Here is a 23,960-nt window from a genome sequence, read left to right as displayed (position 1 = left end):
TTAAGTCTAATAATGGGAATGCATTTAATAGAACTCAATGTCTAGGTATACTTTCAGGATTTCATATGTTTGAACTGAGTCAAACCTCTCATGGCACATCTCAACAAGGCTTCAAATAGCTTGCAATTCTACCAGCATACATTCATTCAGCTCTCTGATCTCTGTTATTAAACAGAGAGTGGAATCTCTTAGTGAAAGAATAACCCTGCAAAATGAAGATTCCCTTTCTAGCGACACAGCCAAGTTTGCCATGAAAATCAGAGATACCTTGGTTACACAAGTCAGAGACCCTTGACATTTACGGCCAAAGGCACACAGATGACTTTTAGGACCTACCATAGTCCATTATTAAATCAAGGAAAATGGTGATTGTGCGTAGCTCAAACTCAGCCAAAATAATTTTTTTCTTTCTATGCTGAACATTTTTCCACATTGAACTAAGCAAACAATTTCCAAATTTGCATTTGGAACTATTTTCTTCATCTTTAAGAAATTGCTTTCAAAAGTGCAATCTAAGTCCTGAACAATCCACACAGCCCTAAAATATTAAGGATTTAAACCTTGATTATGGTCCATATAAACGTTCTTAGACCCTTGCTGCTATGTCTATCTCTCTTGAACACATTATGAGAAATGTCAACCTACACTTCTATCATATCAACATCTTCAGCTTTTCTAAAAGAGTCCAGACTTTAAGAGAAAATTCTTTTTGTTAGGACTAAGCAGAGTTACCCCTCTTTATCCTCTCCCTCACCACATGACACAAAATGCCAGATTATTTTAGAAGTTCAGATTAGAATGCCAGATTATTTTGAAGTTCAAAATACCTGATTCCATATTATCAGTCATAAGAAACACAGACACAGCTTTTGTCACCTTCCTCTCAAGAGAAAAAAAGTATTAAATTCAACCAAGATTTCTCTATGTCTATGTAGTACACGACAAATGCAGAGCATGCACAGGATCCAAACCATTTGTTTATTTAATAGTTGGAATTTTATCCTGTCATAAATTTAATACACATAGATAATATACTACCTACTGTGTAGAAGATGATTATCTGAGTGCCCTTAAAGTTAGAAAGAAGGATCATCTAAACACACACCTTCTGTCTCAGAAAACATTACAGCTGTTTGAGCATTCATCCTTGATCCCAAAATAACAAAATCAGTCTGTCATATTAAGAAAATATGGTGGTGTTTTAAATTATCATTCTTCTCTTGAGGTACATAATTTTCCTTCAATTACTATCTGGCTCGTGGTTGCCGAGTTTAGAACCAAATGCCATTTTGCAAGCAATTAGCACCACTTCAGTTAGTGTCTTTACAATAATATGCATCAGCCAAGGGAAAATAAAAAAAAGACATTCAAGCTTACTTTTTAAATAAAAACTGGGTTAAAATACGTGGTGTCTAAATACTTTTGTACTTTAGTCATAAAACTTATTTTTGCTTATGGACATTATACTTTTTATCAGTATTTGGAAATTAATCTCTTGTTACTTTTCCACAGTTTTGTTGCTGCAGTTGCTCTTTTTTCTCATTCTTAAAAATCTGCAGTCATTATTTCTCAAATTATTATCCTTCCACCCATGTCCCTCAATTTGTTCTGTTTTTAGGGTAACTAACGGAGCAAATAATTTATTAAGGATAAAAATAATTTTGCAAAGATTTGCAGAAGCTGACAGACTAAGAATTTTGCCAAATAGAGCCGAAGCAGGGAGTGAAGGATTAGACACTATCTAAGCCACTGGTTTTATCAAATCAGTGTATTTAATACTGAACTAAAACCTTCAGAGAGTTTTATTTTTAGCAGCTTGCTATACTGAGTATTTGTTTGGCTTTATTCTAAGAATTACAATTTAGGAATCAAAGAGAAGAAACATATTTCTTGTTTGTAAGTAAGCTATTGTCATTAAAGGTCTTCCATGCCCCCCAAAATATATTTTTTTTTACTTTATGCCATATTTTATTATGTTTCTGATAATTTTCATAGTAAACATTACACTTCACTGAAGCTAGCATTTACTTTTAAGTTTTAAAAGGGATTATATGCAATGAAAATAATCATTTGGTGATGCGAGTGCACTCTGTTGGATCAGAGATGAAGTCACTGTTTTTGATAGTTATTTCCCTGTCAGCATTGTAAATGAAACTTGTTAGTAATTTGGAGAAAACAAATAAGACGAGTGGGACTATGTCTGTGCTGCCATTTAATCAAATTATTCAGTCTATGGAATAGCCAGGAGAGATCAATTCTCCAAATGTGACAATATTTTGGTTATTCGGACTTTCTAGTGGCACATTATCTTATATCTACACTGCTATGTGTGTCTGTCCTGACAATAATAGTCATCTCTTGGGCCAAATTTCACACAGTGACTCTTGTTCATCCCGCTGAGAGCTGGAATGCTCTAAAGCAGACCGGCCATGGTACTTTACTTGCCACTTAGTGTTCCTATGGACCTAAGGCATGATTTTATTTACATATACATACATATATACAGATATAATTTATAAAAAAACCCCAAACTTTATTATTTATTTCAAATCATCTGACATAATGTGGGAGTTGTTGCAGCTCAACTACTGCAAGAACTTCAGTATCTTTTTGAAACTAGTTGGGCCTGTCCCTGCAGAATAAATCCATCACATCAAATGGTGAAAACATCTCCCTACACTGGGGCTACCAAAAGAGTTCTAGATCAGCTCAAACCCCTGTGATTTAAATGCCATGCAGTGGAACATAGTCACAAGTGCTTTGCTGTGCTAGATCCTCTAGCTTGCTTGGTGAGCCTTCCAAAGAAATCAGCTGGTAATCACCATAATTATTTTTAAGTAAAGTAGTGGATTTTCTATCCGCAAAGCAACTGATTTGACAAAACTGAGTCACTACCAATGAAGAGCAGCCATATCATAATTTCTTTTAAAGTATGCCAAATGCTTTATATGCGATTTCCAAAGTTTGCAGCAGTCAAATTTTCTAAGGAGAAACAAGTATTATTTCCATTCAAAAACTTTGTAAGCTGGCACAATTTTTGACAGAGTTAACTAACTGAAGCAGCACATACCAGCAGAGCAGCAGCAGCTGGCCTCTCGTGGCAGTTCTTTCTTAAAGTTTCATTATCTACAAAGGAATGGTTTAGGTAGCAATTTCTATGAGAAACTGGTAAAAGTTAGGACTTAGAAGACTGATCTGCTTTCTTGGACTCCTGTGTATCCACACACACACTATTGCATCTTGCCAAGATTGTACATGGCAAACGCGCGGTGTGCAATGACAATGCTCTAACCCTTTTAGTGCATCGCGTGCTACATACTGAGCTGAGTTTCCCTTCCAAACAACATTTTGGCAGCATTCCTCAGTGAGTACAGGTTGTTCTCACATTGGCAGACTACCCCCTTCTCTTACTTAAAACAATTTGATGGATTTTTAATTTCATGGGTTTGCTTGTTCCTAGATGGGCAGTTTATATAAATCAGTTCCAGCCACCAACTCCAACATTGAAAAAGACAGTTCTTATTTTCTTAATTTAGATCATTATGCTGAAATTATATTTTTCTTTACTTTGTCTTTTTGTGTAATTTGCAATTAAGAGGATAATTTAAAATACCCTTTACAGAACAATTTAAGTGTCTCTTCTATAGTTTTCCTCTTTCTAACTTAACATTTAATAAAGTGCTAAGTTTGACATTACATAATTTGGTGAGAAATTCAGCACTGGATTTCAGTGAACACAAGATAAACCACATTGTCTGAAAAAATACCTATTCACAAGCAATGCAACACTATTCTACACTATTATTCCCATCTATTGTTTAAATATGACTAGTTTCAATAATGCCTTTTTTATAGATAGGGTTTGATCTGATCCTCCCCGCCTTGAAATAATCAGACTGACCACAAGTAAGTACAGAGAATTTGAATAGTAATATGAGTACTAAATTAGTAAAAATTCTGCAGCACCAACCTTAGGTTGTTGTATATATGTAAGAGCAGAATTGAGATTGCTGTTTTTAAGGAACTCTTCAAGTTTATTTCTTTGGTAAAATAAATTTTTGGTCTTTACTGGAGCATGAAGGCATAGTGCAGCTTTAGAATGAGGAGTATCTGTAGAAACAAGGGGAACTTTAAGCCTAACTGCATTTTCTGTCAGCCAATGTCTTAACCTAAAAGGATCATCTGGTCAGTCATGTACATTTGATATAGTGTAAAGCGAAAAAGAAATTAAGAACAGCTACATCTTTTCAAGGAATAGGAATAGGACTAGGACAAAGGTGGATATGGAGTAGTGGGTATATAGTATAATAACTTCCAGGTGGTATATCATCTGTCTACTGGTAGGTATGTTGAAATAAATAAATGATCAAAAATAAGCTAATTAAAAAAGATCAACAAAGTCAGGATGAGTTTTTGGAAATAAAATAAGACTTTGCAACACAAGTGATATGAAAGCAGCAAGATGATTAAAATGCAGAATCTTATTCATTATACATTAGGTAGATCAAAGCTTCTCAGTGATAACAAGGTACTGATTGGAGGTTGCCACCTGTTTGGTATCACTTGCAATGGGAATCTGTTAGGTGAAGCTGTGTTAAAGGTTGTCAGTACAGATTACACTTACGAACAGCTTACATTAAAAAAAAGTAATTCTTATTTTGTTGAAGGCATTTACTCATTATTCACCAGCACATATGTTACTTTCTTAGTAAATACAAAAAGGAAATTCTGTATAATTCAGGAAGTTTTCTGAAACAAAACAAAAAATGGCAGGTAATCGCTCTTACTTGAGGCACATCACATACTTCTTTGACATAGTGGCAAAAAGACCCGAAGAGTATAAAACCAGAATATATTTGAGCTGTTGTTTTGGAGAATGCTGAGCCTTGCAGCAGGCTGAGCTCAGAGAAGAAAGATTGTGGCAAGCAAATTATCCAGGAAAAGTAAAAATCTGGAGAACGGGGCAGGAGACAGCTCTCTAGATTATTTTGTTGTTGTTGTTGTTTGTCTCTTTTGTCTAACTTCTCCACAAAGCTGTGACTTACGGAGAGTGTGTGGGTGTAAACGTCTAACAATTATTAAGAGGATCTAATAAAGAGAGAATTGAGGAAAGCTGAAAATCACGATGCGGCAAGGCAAGGCAAGGCAAGGCAGCAACAACGATCTTTGTCGGTGTCCTTGAAACTTGCTGCAGGACTGGCAGAACAGGTGAGCAGAACTTCAGTCTGCAGATGCCAGAGCAACATTGGGCTCTTAGGACTTCAAATGAATGTTTGTAGGAGATAAACTTACGCATAACAAAAAGAAAAAGAAAGAGTGAGCAAGAGTCAGAAAGATCTGTTTAAAGTTAGTGGAAATTTAATTTGGATTTAGAAGATGGGGGAAAAAGTCAATAAGTATTTTAAAAACCATGTGTACTGAAGGAGAATTGTTTGGGAGGTCTCTGGGTGTTATAAATACATGCCATTGACCAAAACCAATGAAGGGACCGACACAGGAGAAAGGAGTCCCATTGGCTGACTTGATCCAAACTGAAGAGGACTATTGCGAGACCACATGATGTGGGGATACGCACATAGGCGAGTTTGATAAAGGATTCACACTGACAGACTCTTTTCCACTCCTTATTTCTAGAACAGAGAACAAATGCCCCAGAGCAAAGCAGCGCTGAGGGTTTTGTGCTCGGTTTTCTCAAGAGAAAACTGTACAGATAGAGATTTGCGTTTTGCCGGCAGCGAATGTTTATTCCACAATACTTTGGGCACTGATGTGAAAAAACATGATATACGAGAGGAAATGCTGAGAGCCAGATTCTGGTCCCTTTTACACTGTTAAAAAATAAGAAGTAACTGCTGAAATCAATGAGCATCTCTCTCAATCCGTGCAAGCTGCTTTCGGTGCAGAATTAAAATTTGATTTCCAAACTTCTGAGAGTAAGTCTGATGGAAGCCTAAACTGCCCCTACCATAACTTGGAGTCCTCTGTAGGTTCTTCTGCTCATTTCAAGATTGTTAGAGTGCGAATAAATATTTATTCCTCTCTCAAACTGGAAAGAGGAGAAGAAATAGAAGCATATGAAAGCAAGTACTAACATGAACTGGGGTTGTTTAGCCTGGAGAAAAGGAGGCTGAGGGGAGACCTTATCGCTCTCTACAACTACCTGAAAGGAGGTTGTAGCAAGGTGGGGGGCAGTCTTGTCTCCCAAGTGACAAGCGATAGGACAAGAGGAAATGGCCTCAAGTTATGCCTGGGGAGGTTTAGCTTGGATATTAGGAAAAATTTCTTCACAGAAAGGGCTGTTAAGCGTTGGAACAGGCTGCCCAGGGAAGTGGTTGAGTCACCATCCCTGGAGATATTTAAAAGCTGTGTAGATGTGGCGCTTAGGGACATGGTGTAGTGGTGGACTTGGCAGTGTTAGGTTGATGGTTAGACCTGATAATCTTAAAGGTTTTGTCCAACCTAGACAATTCTATGATTCTATGTAAGGACCATGTTAGTAAGGTTTTAATTGTTTTTACGCCATAGGACAATTAAAATAGTGGAAAAGCAGACGAATGAGGAATGTGCAGGAGAAAACACTGGTCAACTATGAAGATACAGAACACCACCTGCAATTGTACAGTCTGCTAAATGTTTTAAATTGTTTGGTAATGTCACAGCAGTACTAAAAGAAGCAGCACTTCATTAACAGTCAGTAATTATAAGAACAAATAAGGTAAGTGGACTTATGGCCAGAAAGATAATCTCTTGGTGGTTTTCGTTTATGCTTTTAATGATAGTTTGTGTGAAAATAGCTCAGTTCAGAAGTCCAAAGTTCAAACCAGTATTTGGAAACAGTGGTGAGCTCACCAGTAAGAGACTTTTGGGAATCCGTTTTTTGACCTCTAATTTTCAGGTGATACTTAAAGTAAACTGCAGTATAGAGATAAAATATGCTTTTCAACAACTGAGTCGTAGTGGCTGAAATGCTCTTGCTGGCGGAAATCTGGAAGAAATTTCCTTCCAGACACTGAAATAAAATTTCAAGATGCCTTTATTCCAAATTACTCGCACTAAAAGTTTATAGATGGAGAAATAAAAATGTGGTTTAGGTTTAGTAGTTCTAACTCTTTTTTTTTTATTTTATTTTTTATTCCTGTAATCATTGACATTCCCAGCTAAAAAATACGTAGTCTGTTACACTCAGCAAAACAGCTGCAAACCACTTATTTCCACTCTCCAGGGTTTCTATAGGTTGAAGCTAGGTATGATTTTGAAGAAGATTAAGATACAAAACAAAACACTGAGGATATTTTGTTTGCGTGCTTCTGCTTCCAGATTTCACTCTTTAGACGGGAAATCTGCAACTAGTATAACATATCTGAAATCCACACTCACAGACGTGCATCTCTTTCTGTATTTCTAGACCAAATGCAGAAACATCTTTAATGAAGAACAGCTTCAGTAGCTTTTTCAAGGACATGCATAAGTAGAAAGCACGCATACATATATTTTGGTAAAAACAGCATTTACCCATTGTGGACAAATAAGAAACTGGCAGTTTCCTCTCATTTGCCACAACACTGCTCAAGGGTCTGTCCCTGAATGAATGGAGTCCAGAATGGAAAACAGTAATCTGTCACTGACCCTTCCCAGAAGTGGTGCCTCTGCCTGTCATTACTAAAATAAACAAGGCTATAAAACCCTTGCAATTTAGGTAAACTTTTCCAATGATGTTATAGTTCAATATTTGTAAAGAGCTAATAATCTAAATAGATCTCCAAAGTTGATTTAAAAAAATGTAGGTTGCTTGATGATTATAAGATTCAACATTGCAAGAAACTAGTATTGAACTTACTCAGAGGTACAAAGCAGCTTGCTTAGACAGAATGCTAGGCATGAAACCTTTCGGTTAAATGAAGACAGAAATCTGGATTCGGTGAAAATTATTCAGTTTTTACGATGCTGCTCTTCACCACTGAATTTATCTAAGAAGATCAAGTGGCAAAATTCTGCAAAATATTACAGTTCAGTAAGTAAGTTTCTTCACTACAGTAGGGGATGGAAATCTAAAAGAGAGAAAATGAACTGCTTTAGCATGCTGAATCTCCCCAAAGCATCTGACAAGCAGCAAAAAAGGAAAAAAGTAGAGTGAATCAGCACAGGGGAAAAATTAATGTGACCTAGCAAAAAGGTGCTTCTGTAAAAGAAGGAAAATAAGTGGTTGAACAAATTAGCATATACGTAGATGTTTCAGAACCTCAGAGTTACAGCAGACACCTTCTGTGTTAAAGCTCTCCAAGTGCCAAGCGCCAAATATCATTGGTCAATCCCCCATGGATAGTTTTTAGCTAACCTAAAAGTTCTTTTCCTCAGGTTTATATTTATTTACCATTTGTAAAGGTTTTCCAATTCTGCAAATCTTACTAGCTGAAAAATTAATCCGTGATACAAGCGCAGGTACTAGCAAGGCCATCACTGTATGAAAATGTGCCCCATTTATTAAAGTACAGGAATATCTTTCATGGAATGGATTATTACCCAGCTTTTGCAAGGCACTAAAGAGTGTTTACTCATTAAATATTCTTCTCTGCAAAAATCTGCAAAATGAAGTATTTTAAGAAGATGAAGAGGAAACAAGAAACCTTCCTGTGCCAAATTAAAACCCAGAGACATAATGCTAGAGAACATTTAGTTACTTCTGATCTGGGCTCATTACTGACAAGCCTGGATACATCAGATTAAAACAGCAGTCCTTCTACTGACCTCACTCCACTCATCATCTATTTTCCTTATCGTCTTTCCCCTTGCTTTTCTTTTCTTAACCCTTCTCTGTCTGCACAAAAAATATTCATTTCTGGAGGACAACTATTGCTTCTCCTGTATTGTTTGCATGGTTTTGCTTGAACAAGACATACGCAAACAGGATGCCTTAGGATGCATTTAGGAGATGTGGTGCTAAACTGCGTCTTGAACTGCAAAGTATTGCTGCAACATACCCCTAGATGATTATGTCCTCTTTAAACTTTCAGAAAAAAAGTAGCCAGCATCACCTCTTCCAATAAAGCACATTGGAGTACACTCATAATCTACCTTGGTTTCCCTTGGGGGTGGGGGGGGGGCACCCTTTTCTTCTCTCCCCAATTCTAAACTGTGAAAAACAAGTTGATATTTGAATATTATTTCACCAGAGGTGATGTATGCATCTACATTTCAATTCCTGAGCGGGAAAAAGAAAAATATAAAAATTGCATCATTTAAATACCAAAACCAGCGTTGAGCAGATGCACATTAAACTTAATGGGGCATTGACCATGTTTCACCGTGTGTGCATCCTTTACAGATTTTCAGCAGAATTTGTTACTTCATAGAGATTCTTGAGTAGAAGTGACAGACTTCATATAAAACTGTACTGTTGAGCAGCAGGCTGGCAATGAATAAATGTCGCTCAGGAGGTTAGATATACACAGCTGTAGAGATCGGGAAATTCAGCTTCTGTCCTGAAAAATAAATACCTCAAAAAACGGGAAAATTCTTGAACAGAGACATCCAAATGAACATAATGATTTTACCTGAAGTATATGGGTTTAAGCCTTTTCTATTTATGAATGACAAGTAAAGAAAAATCTTTTTTTGGAAACAAAAGCACAACAAAACATTTGCTGTTGCCCTGAATACTAATGATGGAAGACTGTTGCTATGGTGATGCTAATTTTAACGCTCTTGCCTGTGGACTTCATATGAACTGCCCATTTTAACTTTTGCAAATGTCATTTACAAAATGAAAACCCATTAATGACTGGCGAGGGCACAATGTTCCACTTTAATTAGAATAATAAGGAATGCTGATGCACAAAGTACAGGTTTGTGAATTGCTACAAAGCCCACACTGTCAAAATTAATTACCACTGATGAGGATTTTGTTCTAATTTTTTTTTTTTTCCAAAGGAAGCCTTAGAATAATACAACCATAGCTTGATTTGGAGTTGAAAGCAGGCTCTCGTTTAAATACCAAGGTAGAATAAAGAAGCTTCCAAGGCTGACAGTATAGAGAAAGGCACAGCAGAGCTTAGTGCTGTGATTGAGACATGCTAAGTGAGCACCGAGTCCCGTAATGGGGAAGTGCAAGTGCCAACGCTGCTGAGAAAAATCAAATAATTTTCAGAGAAGTACCTGCTCGGAAAACCAGTTAGGATTTGGAAAAACGAGTTTGTGGTTTTGAAGAATTTAAAAATACAAGTTGAGGACAAGAAATTGAGTGAGTGCTAGGATATGATTCTGGTTTGGGTTGGTGGGGTACTGCTGTGACCTGTTAATTGCCAAGTTCTGGGCCAAGTAGATGATGTTTATTAAAAACAGCATAGATAGTAGTGGTAATCTCTTTTGTAATGAACCAGGCCCTTGCAAATCATATGCATATATTTCTCACGAGAAGGGGAAAAAGTTGCAACTATCATTTCTAATTTGGGGGAAATATCTGAGCATATAAAGTTGGTGCTATGTTGCTAAAGGCATTTCAGTAGTACTGACTCCAATGAGGAAAGCGTACTGCAACGAAAAGCATCACAGGCAGCTGCTGAGAGTACATTATTCAGACTAATTGTTATTATTAAATATCTCCACTGTAGTACCACTTAGAGAACCTAATTTAGAGTGGAGATCCATTGTATTGCATCTGTACTAACAGAAAGGAAACTTGCCTTCTCTTGTGAAGAGCCGAGCTGGTGGAGAACTTGATTTGTCTTTATGCTACGTCACTATTTCAGTGCGAGATCACTGGAAATGCAACTGGCATGAGGAGGAATAGCTGCTAAAACATTTTTCTAAATTCTCATTCATGATAGAATATGGTTTAATGAGCAGTCAAAATTTCTTCCAGCAGCATTAGTACAAAACCCACTCTCAGTCTGTTGGTACGCGTTAGTGTTGGTTTAAAAGGGCCTGGCCAATTTTGCCCTTGACTTGTTGGCTGTTGTGTGAGCTGCTGTACTTGCATACAGCTCTGCGCTCAAGATGGCTGGAACGTCATTGTATTGTACAAAAGAGAAATACAGCAAAAAAGATAGATTTGACTGAGAATAGTTGTGTCTGCCAACTCTGATTTTAAGTGTGAGTTCTTTTGTTAGTGATGCATTTACTCAGAACTCGTTTCCGTCTTTCTGCTTGGTATATGCAGGTGTCACTGGATGACCACTAAATAGAGTTCTCATCAAAGACCTTCTTCTGTGAGCACCTGCTACTCATATCACAGGGGTGTTCAGGGTAGGGCTTTATGTTGAAAATGCAAATGTTAACAACCGATTATAATTTTTGCAGAGAATACTAGTATGCTTATGTGCTACTGCTGAATGCAGCCGTACCTAGTGTGATGGACAGCCATGAGGCAGCCTGTTACGCTTGAGAGTCAATGGGCTCAGGACTAATTCATATTTCTGCAGTACCTTGCCCAGTGGTATATTGTCTCGGAACAAGAGGCAGAGACACCTTCTTCCAGTCAGGAGGAAAAGCTTTAGCAACTAGTTGGAATTTGGAGGGAGCCAGAAGGAAACAGTATTCAACAAATACGGAACTGATGTGTGTTAACAAACTGACCCTGTAAACTAAGTTAGGAAACTTCCCAATATCGTGAAGCTTCAAAGGTTTAAAATTTATGGAACTAATGGAATTTATTGAAACAGAGAATTTGAGATAACCATCTCCCAGAAAATTGCTACTAAACCTCATTAACCAGACAATTAGCTTCTTATGGTTGAATCCCCAGGCTCCCCACACAAGAAAGCGGTATTTCTGGCAATGTCAGCCACTGCCATCACTGATGGACAAAGAATTCAAGAGAGCTTAAGTTAATGGAGCCTGCTGGCATGGGGACTTCTGCAGGATCTAGATCACCTCAGTCTTTTTCAAGACAGGTCAGACACCTAGATAAGAAAGGAGTATTTTTGTTGTTCTTTAAAATCCTTTGTTAGTCCACATGAGCAGGTAGAATGTCAAAAGTATCTGCCTTTTGTGCAGAGGTACGGTAAAATTAATGCAGTGATACGTACCAAAGTATTCTGGGCTATTATAATTCATTTTATGAGTATTGGTAATACAGGGAAGAGACCATCTTTTAATGAGCAAGTAATGGCAAAGGCTGAATTAGATTACTGCTAATCAGAGTGACTGAGTACTAAGTAAAAATCTCCCAGAAGATGATGACAATTTTAAACAGAAATAAGAAAGAAAAAAATATACTTTTTTGGTGCAGGAAAAGGAGATAAAATATTTTAAGGATAAGCAACACTAAATGTGTAAGTAGGCCTAAAGTGCCCTTAGGAGACTGAAAGGATAGCTAACGGAGGCAGCAAAACATTGTGTAAAATAATGGAAATGTCAACAGAGAAACATTGAGGTTTGAAAGAAAACATCTATTCTGGTCTTTCTAAGCTTGGGACTTAAAAACCATGTAATGGGGAGTGTATAAAGAAAATAGGAAAGAAATCTGTAATTAACAAGTTGCATTTAGAAGCACAACTAAATGAAACAAAACTCTGAAAGGAAAGGTGCTGGGGTTGCTTTTAGGATATGCCCAGAGACTGAAGACTAAAAAGCAGTGCTAAGACAAAGTCGGGTAAAGAGGGTGATGGGCTGGAGGCAGAGTGGTGCCTGTGGGAGGACTGGCTCTGCCAAGGGAGCATTAGAAGGCCAGGGGAAGATGCAGAAAAAGTGCGTGGTAAATTATTACAAGGCAAAGCCTGACAACAAGCCAAGAGAAGACAAGAAAGAACAGTGGGAAGATGGTTTGTTGAAAGTGGTGGAATGACCTAGAAGAATGTGAACACTGAAAAGATTCTTGGAGTTGGACGACAGGAAATTATTAGTGACCTTATTAAGAGCTGTTTTAGTGAGAAAAGGGTACAGAAGCTAAAAAAGACTGGGCAGAAAAAAAAATAAAAATGGACTGGAAACAGACATGAATTCCAGGAAAAAGGAGGGCAACGTTCTGGATATGGAACAGTGTCAGCGAAGAGATTTGTTTTGCTTTATCAAGGACAGTCTTGAAGAAAAAGACTCCCATGTAAGGAAGAAGTAGCAGATAAGCTTCAAAGAAAATACATCACTGAAAACCAAAAGTCTTAAACAAGTCATTTTGATATGCTCCTGATGTCGAAGGGACTGAAGAAGTTAAGCAAATAGACTTGCTCCCTAACATCCAGCTATTTGATGTTCTAAGTGTCATTCTTCCAATTTCTTGTTTTGAAATATACTATCTGTAACTGATCAAGAAACTTGCTATGACCTCAAAGGAAACTGGTTTCAAACAAGAATTTTCTCCTTCAAACAAAAAATTCCTTTAAATTCTATTTCCTTCGCTGTGACAAGCTCTTTGCTTTGACTTGTTATTGCTGCACATGAGTAAACCATCAGCTTAATGAATATGCTTTCCTTTGTTGTGGACAGACCACATGGTCTGTCATTGCTGGAATATTCCTTCTCTTTTTTTGGCTAATTCCTAAATAGTGTTCACAAAAAACCCCAAACCCTACGACACTGATATTGAAGATCATTCAGGTGAGTAGCTGGTATACGTTTAGTTTAGGAATACTTCAAGATAAAGAGATCATCTAGAAACAACAAAATTTTGAGCTGTCTAATGTGCTTTTCAGTCATCTCTGAAAGTACTGAATATGGCTGTTACTTAGAGACAGCTTTTCTTTTGTGCTTCACATCAAAGGCAATCATGAAAATCATGGGGTTTCTTTCCACAAAACATGCGGTAATTTTAAAATTATAAATGCAAACTCTCTATACCTACTGAAACTATCATAGTAAGGGTTGGATTAAAAAAAAATATCCAAAACCCTATAGGTTTGGGTTGGTGAATATCTCTGAATGATGGTTCAGCTGCAAAGTTTAGTTTTATGTTTTAAGCTGCTTAATTTCAGAATAATTTTCAAATGAACTTGAACTAGCATTGTTTTACAAAAGACACTGAATATTATCATTGTGTCATGAAAGCAAACTTTTAATATTCAATGACTATGATTTTATAGTCAAGATTCAGCAAAACACAGCAGTAAAAATAATTGAACATCACTGCTATAGCTAAAAGCTGATAAATACACAGAAAAATATTTCACATTAGAACTTCTATATACGAATGAAATTTGCTCAGTAAAACTGGCAACTGCAGTATGACTGGAGCTGGTGATAAAATGGAAGTAGGGGATGCTTTTAAACACAAAACTAAATGAAATGCAAATTAATGACACACAAAACTAATCAAGATGTAAGAAAACCTATCATAAATGTAGGCTTGTTTACTTCAGAACTTTCCTAAGTTTAGCTGTTTAATCATGTTTATCAAAGTCAGTACATGATTTATAGATTCCAGGGATTCTCAGCAAACATGGTTAAACACCCCTCACTGATAGGATTTTTCCTTTAAACACTTTTCAAATTGTTCCTTAACTGTTTGGGCAGAGGTAGTCCCAAGAGTAATAGAATGCATATATGTGCATATAATATATTATTTTAACCTTAAGATTCCTATCAAATTTGCATTTCTAAACCTTCAAGTGAAGTTTTAGTTGAGGGAATATTCACTTATGAGTTTAGTTCAGATTGCTATTATCTCCATGGTTATAGCTGAAACTAAATTATACACAGATTTCCTTAGGGACTTTTACAGTCTTCAATATGGCTGTAATCTGTTTACTACTACTGCTGCTGCTGTTGCTCGTATCTAGCAGCATTTGCAATTGCCTTAACTTTTTCTGTGTTTTCTAAAAGATGTGTAGGTGAGGTCAGCCAACAGTGTTGCCATCGATGAAGTCCCAAAGCTAAATGCAATTAAGCAGAGTTAAACTGAAGATGAAATAGTAGATAAAAATCACTGATTTGGGAGGACACCTGCAGCTCCTGATTTTCTAACGAAGGTGCAGCTTTTCTGTGTTTCAGTATGCAGTAGAATCCATTAGCTTTTTGTCACATTCTTTACAATGTTAACATGCTTGCTTACAGAACCTCCAGGATGGCAGATGGTGGACTGGAAAATACTGCTTGGAAACATAATTTATTTTAGAATTTCAGTATTTTTATTCAATTGAAATTTAATACCTTACTTTTTATTTGTCTTCCTCATGTTTGTTTATTCCACATTTTCAGGTCACAACAGCTAAAATACTGGAACAAACCCAATAAATTTGTATAACCATATACTCTTTAACTCCCGTCTCCTTGAGATGTTTATAGGATATTTCCTGCTGGAAAGGTGTCTCCTAATTATGAACAAAGTATTACACCCATGTCTCAACTAGAAATGCTTTGGGCTGCGATTAAAATCTTAACATGGTGTTTCATGTTGATAATATAATTGAGATGCTTATATGAAGTCATCTGTTTCCAAGTCAACATAGTAGTTTTCTGGCTAGCCCTTTAAATTTTAACTCTATGCCTGTAATCTCTCTCTAGCGATTTTTTCTTATTATGCTTCATGCAGGGTGTCATAACCCTCGAGCGTTAAGTTTTACAACATTTTCTCCAATAATACAGCTTTTAAGTGAAAAAATTGAGTTAACTTTGTTAAAAATGAAGCACAGAAAAATGTATCTTTGGCACTGTACTCCTATGTTAGCTCTACAGTAGTGAACAGAAAAAGCATCTTGAAAAGGAAAGACAGGAGACAGGCATGTATTGAAATTCAAAAGGCAATCTGGGCTATTTACTAGCTGGATATCTAAAGCCTTTTTTTCTACTTAAATGTTAAATTAATAGAAAGTTTTCTAGCAGATTTTTTTCATTTTATGCTTCCCTTAGAATCTATGACCTCTAAGCATAATATATACACAAATTGGTTCTCAAGATTGAAGGTCTAAATATAAGGACACCACAGACCTGACATGAACAGAAAACTGATTGCAGCTATATCGGACAAGAAGAGAAAAAAAAAAAAACATTGAAAGAGATTCAATAAGGAGAAAAATGGGTCAAATAATCCATAGTCATGATTCGCTAAGTAAAGACTAAACAAATCGCTCAGGACAGGAAATATGCCAAGACAGGTGGAGAATATTCTGAAAAATAGGAACTTATTGCAGTCTGTTGGAGAACTGGCATCTTAGAAGGTCAGAGAAAGAACAAATTCAGCAGCTTCAGTGAGTTCCTTTTGGAAAAAAAATGAATCCGGGAAAAAATCTGTCCTTGCCCTGACAGACAGGCCACTTAGAGAAACACAAGCAGCCCAGGTGATATGTCCGATTATTGCATTCTCAGAGAAACACAAGCAGCCCAGGTGATATGTCCTATTATTGCATTCTCAGTCTTCTCCTGACGGTTGCATTGCCCTGGATGCCAATACTAGAGCATTACACAGTCCACCAACATCTGTGCATCCATAGCAAAGACAGCTGGTGATGTAAATCGTACGGGTCCATACCCACTACTTTTTTCATGGGTATTGAAACATATCTTAAAATGCATAAATATTAATTATAGTCCTGCCTTATATTAGACTGATAAGATCATGAAGAAGACAAAAAAAGCACAGTAGGTGAAGAAGGGTCAATTTAATGCTGGCTCTCTTACTGTATGTATGAAACTTTTCCCGTGTGGAATGGGGAAATAGTTGGCTGCTTACTTGTGGAGCTAGCTGCCTCAGAATAGACACTGAACCAAGGGCAATGCGGACAATGGACGTGGCAAGCACTGTTTTGGAGAAGCTGTCAGTCTTGGGAGGAAACAAAGGAATTACGAGACTTCTTGGTATGACAAGAATATGTAAAAAATCTGAGATATTGTTCCCCATTTCCTTGAAGATTTCATTGGACAGTTGTCAGAAGCTGTCTTCCCTTTGTCATCTAAATTAAGTATGTAATTGATCTTTGAAAAAAGAAAAGTCTGACAAGCAAATCTTTCTCTTTTTTTTCCTCTTAATATGTCTAATCTTTTCAAGTTCAAAGCATTCCAGTGGAAATCAAACGTAATTCCTATTTTTGAATCCTGCTCATTAAGCACACAATGTTTAAAACATGGGCCTGAAGTATATAGCAATAAATTTTAGCTATCAGGAGCAGCTGTAAAATCTACTTTTTTATGGAAGATCTGGCATATACTCAATAAAATAGGACTATATTGTATGTATGTCATTCAACTTTGTAAAAATTATATTGGTTATGTTAATTTTTTATTCTTGATGATGTGTAACGCAGTCAAGCTACATTTAACAACTGAAGTAAAATGGAGCGAATAGAAATGGAGTAAAAAGTAGAATTCAAGCAAAAATCACATTTGGCTTACAATAAATATAACAATTTTAGCTACAATAAAAGTAAAATATTTAAGGTTATGTAATTATAGTCTATTACTCTATAAAGATATGAAGTCCTTGTACAGTATCAAAAGTTTACTTTTCACATTACTGCCTATAAAAATAGTTCATTTATTACTCTCCTAGCCCCAGAGCTGGAAAACAATGAATAGCTGGATTTAACGGATTTAAAACATCGTTAAAAGCGTTCCTTTTAATTAGGAAAATAGGAAATCTAGATTCCATCTAAACTTCTTTTACCTGGCTCATGACTAAACTGAGCAAACAACATTACCTGCATAACACATTTTAAGATTTAACCTGCATGAATATTATCCCTGCACTATTTAACCTCTCTGCAATGCTTAATCCTATACACTCCTGGTGAAAATGTACACTTTGATGAGTTTGATGACAAAGCTTAAGAAATTTACTGTCCACTTAAATATGAGCACGGCCATATCAAAAGTTGTGTAAGTGCCTGGGGAGGCTGCTCTCTGCCCTTCTCACAGGCACTGCGGTACACGCTGTTATGGTGGGAAAGCACATGGTTTCCCTCAGTTGCTGACCCTACCGGGAGGCTGCAGCCCTGCCCCCTGTCTCTGCACCAGCTAGGATATGATAAAATTGCTGCTGAGTACTTAAAATTCATTTCCAAACAAATTAAATCCCCTTCAGTTGCTTCGCATGTGAGGGCAGTAACTCCCTGCTGACAGATGGTAACGAAGAGCAGACAGACCCGCGGTACCTTTCTGGAGTGCTCCTGCTCAGTCAGCGGGAACACATCTGTTTATGACCTTCGTTTTCATTTTAAAGGTAGTTAAAGGCTCAAGATTTCTCATTTATTTACACTCCAAGTTTAAATTTTTGTGACAAGTTTTAGAAGCAAGGCCTCACTGCCCTTCAAATGATAAAGAAAAACTCTGCACTTGGACAAACCTCTAAGAAGTATCAGATGTTTAATTTAGGTTTTTATGCTAGACAGCATGATAATTTACATGACATAAAGGCAGGCTGAAAAGCAATATAGTTTTTTTTTCTTTCACAATAGTTTCAATTTTGGTATGGAGAGTTCAGAACTGCAAGACAGAAACAGACCACGATAGCTGTGCTTTGAAGAAGCCAAAATAATACCTTCTTGGTACTTGGGAGATCGGTTAACTGTCAGCCATACACATGCCTCTCATAGTGTGCTCACAGCATCACTCACTACATATACATAATAATACATTATTTATTTACAGTTCTCCATGTCTCTCTCTGTTCTGTCTGACAGATAATTCCTACCTGTTTTTGAGTCTCGTACTTATCTACATTCTGCAGAAGAAACAATTAACCCAAGTGATTTTAACAGAACAGCAACTCTTTGCGTTATTTTATCTTTGTAGAATTTAATTCAGATAGATTCATTTATCCTGCCTCTAAGTCGAACAAAAGTAAAAGAATCATGACTTTAATCTGTTTGCTTTTACAATGAAAACTCGGGGCTCGTAGCTTTTCTCTGTGTTGAAATTCTGCATGGCTAACCAACAATTAAAAGGGAGATTAAAAATTAAGACAACAATGAAGTATGTTTATAGAAACCGGCCCGCTAGATCTCCACTGTGAAGTACGTAATGACTGCAGAATCTAAAACTAACAAAAATGTATGTCACAAGCTAATACATTTAATGCAAGTCAAATACTCTCATAGGAAACTACAATGTGGAAGAGAGTGAGAAAGTGGAGATGCATAGTCCTTGGAGTTAGCTCACCTCATAGCTAATTTATATGGATAGGCTCATATGGATCTTCTCAAGGAGTCAAATCTATGCTCCTGAGAATCCAGCTTTGTCCTCAGCAGGACAAAGTTCAGTGAACTGCTATAATCTGTATAAGAAAATAAGCTTGGCTGGGAAATAACTTGGAAGGCTTCCTTTGTGGGAAGTACTGAGATGAAAGACTACTGTATTTTTGCAGAAGCATTTTAAATCCTTCAAAAGAATGGGCACAGCAAGAGGGTAAGAAGACAGGCGCTATTAACTGGCAAGTCACTTATGCAGAGGAAGAATAATGTCAAAGATTAGTACAAATACAGAAGTCACAACTACTAAGTTTCAACACCTTGTAACGGCAGGACTACTGAATTTTTCGTTAGAGAGAAAGTATGTTACAGACTTCAATCCAACTCCTCCTCCTTTCTCGAGGCAGCAGAGATCTCCTAGCACCATACACTGGACATGTTAGCTGAGCACAGGAGGATAAATTGTACACAAGAGAGATGCAAACAGGATTCAGAGTATAGCTGCATAATGTGCCCCGGGAGGACAGACACTGAAGAGGAATTGCATTGTGCAGCATGACCGAATGCTTCTTCTGCTGTTGCAAAATCCAAAGTAGACATTTGATTTTGCTATCTATCACTGCTTTGGAGCAGCTTCTCTGTTTGATTGGAAGATAAGAATGTGCGTGTATATGCATGCACACGTGAGATCCCTTTCATCACAGGGTGAGCTCTGCTAAGATGTGATCTAACCTGAATTACGATGTTAGAATCTGCAGCCTCCCTACCTTCGTTATCTGTCTTTTTTTAGAATTTGAGACTTTTTTTTACCTTTTGATACATATTCAGTAGTCTTTGTGCTGTGCATTTTTTCCATTTGCTTTTCAGATTTCTGATGTACAGTAATTGCCTGTTTTGTCTCCTAAAAACTTAAATTTAGAAATTTTAATGAATACCTAAAACATTATTAAAGAGTACAGGCATGCCTGTGCCTGTCTCTGCCTTTCCATTTTCTGGGTTGCACTCCAGTAAAAGTAGGATCAAGGCCTTCAAAGGACAGGACTGATTAAACTGAAAACTTTTTTTTATAAATATTCCTCTCCTTTTTTATTCTAATAAAACCTTTAAATCCTGTACTAGACACAGGGAATATATCAAGGGAGAAAAAAAGATCAAAAAGAAAAAGGTCAGATAAAATGTGTTTTCAAGCAATTTTACATGCTTTAATTCAGAGGCAAAAGGGAGAGTTTTTTTCCTCTGGTCAAGTGCTCACTACCCAGGCAGCAACATCTACTTGCTGCTTGGGAAGCCAATATACTTCTGCCGTCCTGGAACAGAGAGATTTGATTTCTCACTTGGCTGGGGAAAAGAGAGGTGAGGCTGAACTGCTGGCCCAGCTTGTCATCTCCATAAGGAGGGAAGCAAACAATAAAGTGGAAGGAAATCCACCAGAATGCAGCAGCTGGTGCGAGGCCATTAGGCTGCAATTTTCATGAGGCTGACAGTAGGCAAAGAAACTACAAAATGGCAGAGACTGGGAATAGCTGAGATGGGCTGTACACTCTTGATAATTATATTTTCCATGGCAATGATGCCTACACCAATACAATTTGAAAAAAAACCCAAACAAACTGGTGTGAATAATCTCAAAAAGAAATTACTGAAGTGATAGCTTTAGAGGCAACTAGTTGCGAAAGATTAATCAACTGTATAAAAATGAAATTTTAACCAGGAAAATCACAAGGCTTGAAGATACCTAGCAGTAAGTAAACATCGCTGCTGAAGATTTAGCACTAAGTACTGCCTGATTTATGGATTTATCAAGTGCTGTGTCATTGCAAATGTGAAAATGATGAGATGAAACAGTTAGGCATCAAGGGAAAATCAGATAAAATGAAGACCAATAAAACATGTAGCAAATCTGGTTAACAAAGGAGGCTAGGACCAATATTCTACATTGATGACAAAAAGAAAATTATGTAAACATGAAGAGAATACGATCTATAGCTGCTCAGTCTTCATGGAAGCTCTTTTAGAGAGTTAACAATTGATCGGAAAGTAATAGTTCAAAGAAGAAAGAAAGAATATTCTAAGTTTAAAAGTCAAAATGGTACAGAAGACAGGCAATTTAGTTGTGCATAAATATGAAATATGAGCAATGAGAATGAGTGAAAAGAGAAATGACAGCTGGAGAAGTGAATAGATGTAACAGCTCACTAAGACTCATTAAAACTTGGCCAGTTTGTTTTATATCTCAAGGACAGCAAGTTTTCCTATAACTTATGTGGCTGAATTTGTACATTAATTAAACTAGTACAGCTACAGCTCTTTATAGCTATTAAGGTATTTTCTAAAGTGAACAAAATAAAACAAATGTAGCCTTTGAGTTTGTAAATGGCCGAGAACAGCAAGGGAAATGCAAAGTTGACACCAAAAAATAGCAATTGACCACTTTAGCACAAAGAGTCAACAGTTACCCATGGCTGCTGGATGCGAGTAGCATACACAGAAGTGGGAGGTACAGCCTGAAATGCATCTCGTGCCTACATTAAGAATTGCCAAAGCACCTCTCCCCATAAAGGCAAGTCATACCACAGAACAGAGAAAAAGATCTTCTCCTTCATAGTAGTGCCTTAAACTGGCACTCTGAACTGTCAGAGCCTCAACTTGCTTTCCAGTATTTGTTCCCCATAGATTTCCCTCTCCCCTCCTCCTTGACAGAGGTTTCCAGCTTCCTTGTGACTATTTCAGTAGTCGTAGCCAAATACCAATGTCAGAAAAATTACATATTTAATGCAACAGTAAACCAACTTAAACCAGGTATAACTGTCACACTGTATTGCACTACAGACTTAGTTTCTTCATGTGTAACTCAAACGCTTGCTCTGAAGCTGCTGTAGCAGTTCGTATTGTTGTGAAAGTTGCAACTGAAGTGCCAGTGCGAGTGCCATTGGCGGCCAGATGGCTTCAGTGACACTAGCTGAGTTTCCGAAGTTTACTGGGAATATAAGGAGGAAGTGTGTGAATATGCCTATTAAACAACACCCATGTTTCAGTTACGTGCACTGCAGTCTTTATCATAGGCATTCCATCACCTGTTTCCTCCAGTAGTTATGTATAAATAGTTCAAGGCACATATTGCAGGCAATAAGGAACTAAACAGAGAAGGAAAAATGTATTAAAACTTCTTATTTGCTGTGTTGTGGTTCTGTTTAGGGCACTAAACTAGAAGCAGGTGTTTCCAAATTGTGGATTTTTTAAATTTTCCTCTCATTTGTTATGCATACATGTCTCTAAAAAAAAACTAGCTTAATATGGGAAATAAACTCTGAAGGAATAGTCCATAGGGACTAATTTGTCCCTTGTCATTCCTCAGCAACAAACTTTACCACGTGCTTTCCCTAAAGGAAATTGTTTTATAAAGTATGTGCATTGCTATGGTAAAAAAAACAGTATATCACATTCACAACTGCAATTCGGAATGTTTTTTTGGTGTTTCAAAACCCGCCATACATACTCTTCTGTGGGCAGTGGCACAAATTAAAATATCCAGATACCCCAAAGCTTTACTTAGTTTGCTGGTGATTTACAGTAGCATAAAACCAAAGAACTTACAAATCAGTACATCCTACTGGGTTTTTAACTAACTAGCATACTTCTGTGAAATTTATTGCACACTTCACTCCTTTTTGTTCTTCCTATTTAGACACCATACGAGCAGTTTACCATAATCTAAAGAAATTACCAAGTAGCCTTGTGAATGACAAATGTAAATAGCTAGAATGAATTACTATTTATACTCACTTGATATAATACGGCACTTTGTTTGGTGAGATTGCCCTCTCCCAGGGGCCTTGGACAGAAGCTGTTAACAACAAACAAACAAATAAATAAATAACTGCACACATACATACAAACATACCTAGAAGAGAAACATGGAGGTCAAGTTCAAAGCAAACAGGAAAGACAACGTTAATCTCTAGAATTACAATTTTACACTTGGCCACGCCGATACAGGTCTGTTTGCTCAGTTGTCCGTGAAGACAGGAAGGATTAACCTGCTGTTCTGAAATTTCTGTCCTAATCTGAGAGAAATTGAACTCATTCAGCTGCAAAGATAAATACAAAAAAACCCCCTTCTTGACTCCTAAGCTTACAGAACAGATATGAGGCAGAGGAAGCATTCTATCTTTCCGGTGTGTTCTTTTATAGGGTTCTGCCTGCTAACGTGTTTGACTGGCTTTTCTTCAATTTCTTTCCTTGGTGGTCAGCGCTTTCCATCTTTCCAGGAACAGAATTACACGCTTGTTTACATTTTATGTTGAGTGACGTTACACTGAGATACCATCTGAATATTTTGTTTCTTCTCTTGTGGATTTGTCCTAAATGGGGGACAATTTTATTTTTATTTTGCCACATTACTAATTGTATTTTATTGACTTCCAATAACAGCAAATAATAGAGAAAATGACAGTGTGTTCATGAGAAATAGAGAGGAAATGACATTACTCACTCTTGGCTATCACAGTGTTAAATGTCAAGATCAACTTACGATGTAATTAAAATATATTGTAACAAAGTATTGTATAAAACTCATTGTAGGCAAAAGAAAAAAAAAAGTAATTTTTATGAGAGATTTTATTAGAGGCAGAGATATCTTACAGTTTAGGCCATAATCAGAAAGCCTTTTCTTTTTTTAAGTTTGTTGTCTGTCAAAAACAGTGGGACCAAGAATTTTCATTTTTAATATAGTGAATTTTTTATTTGCAAAGTGATGTAGTTGGAAAAAAAAAAAAAGAGCCTGTTTGCCTCAGCCAGTGTAATCCTTCTTTTTAGTGACCCCTGCTGTTCACAAAGGAAAATAATTGTTCCCGAGACTCAACTAATAATTAACTGCTTTGCTTGATCATTTGGCTCAGAGTATTCTCTTTC

The 23,960-nt window shown here is 36.9% G+C and overlaps 1 protein-coding gene across 1 annotated transcript in view; it reads right to left on the bottom strand.

The window, feature by feature from the left end:
* The window catches only part of DMD (dystrophin), a 927,929-nt gene that overhangs the window by 93,460 nt on the left and 810,509 nt on the right, over positions 1-23,960 (bottom strand). The window contains exon 61 of the mRNA XM_009883534.1: positions 22,833-22,893. Coding sequence (XP_009881836.1) covers positions 22,833-22,893 — 61 coding nt within the window. The remainder of the gene's footprint in view (positions 1-22,832; positions 22,894-23,960) is intronic.

The sequence above is a fragment of the Charadrius vociferus genome, unplaced genomic scaffold (genome assembly GCF_000708025.1).
Source record: "Charadrius vociferus isolate BGI_N301 unplaced genomic scaffold, ASM70802v2 scaffold94, whole genome shotgun sequence".
In the NCBI taxonomy this organism is placed as follows: Eukaryota; Metazoa; Chordata; class Aves; order Charadriiformes; family Charadriidae; genus Charadrius; species Charadrius vociferus.
The sequence above is the reverse complement of the archived record's forward strand: the minus strand, read 5'-3'. Positions and strand labels throughout refer to the sequence as shown.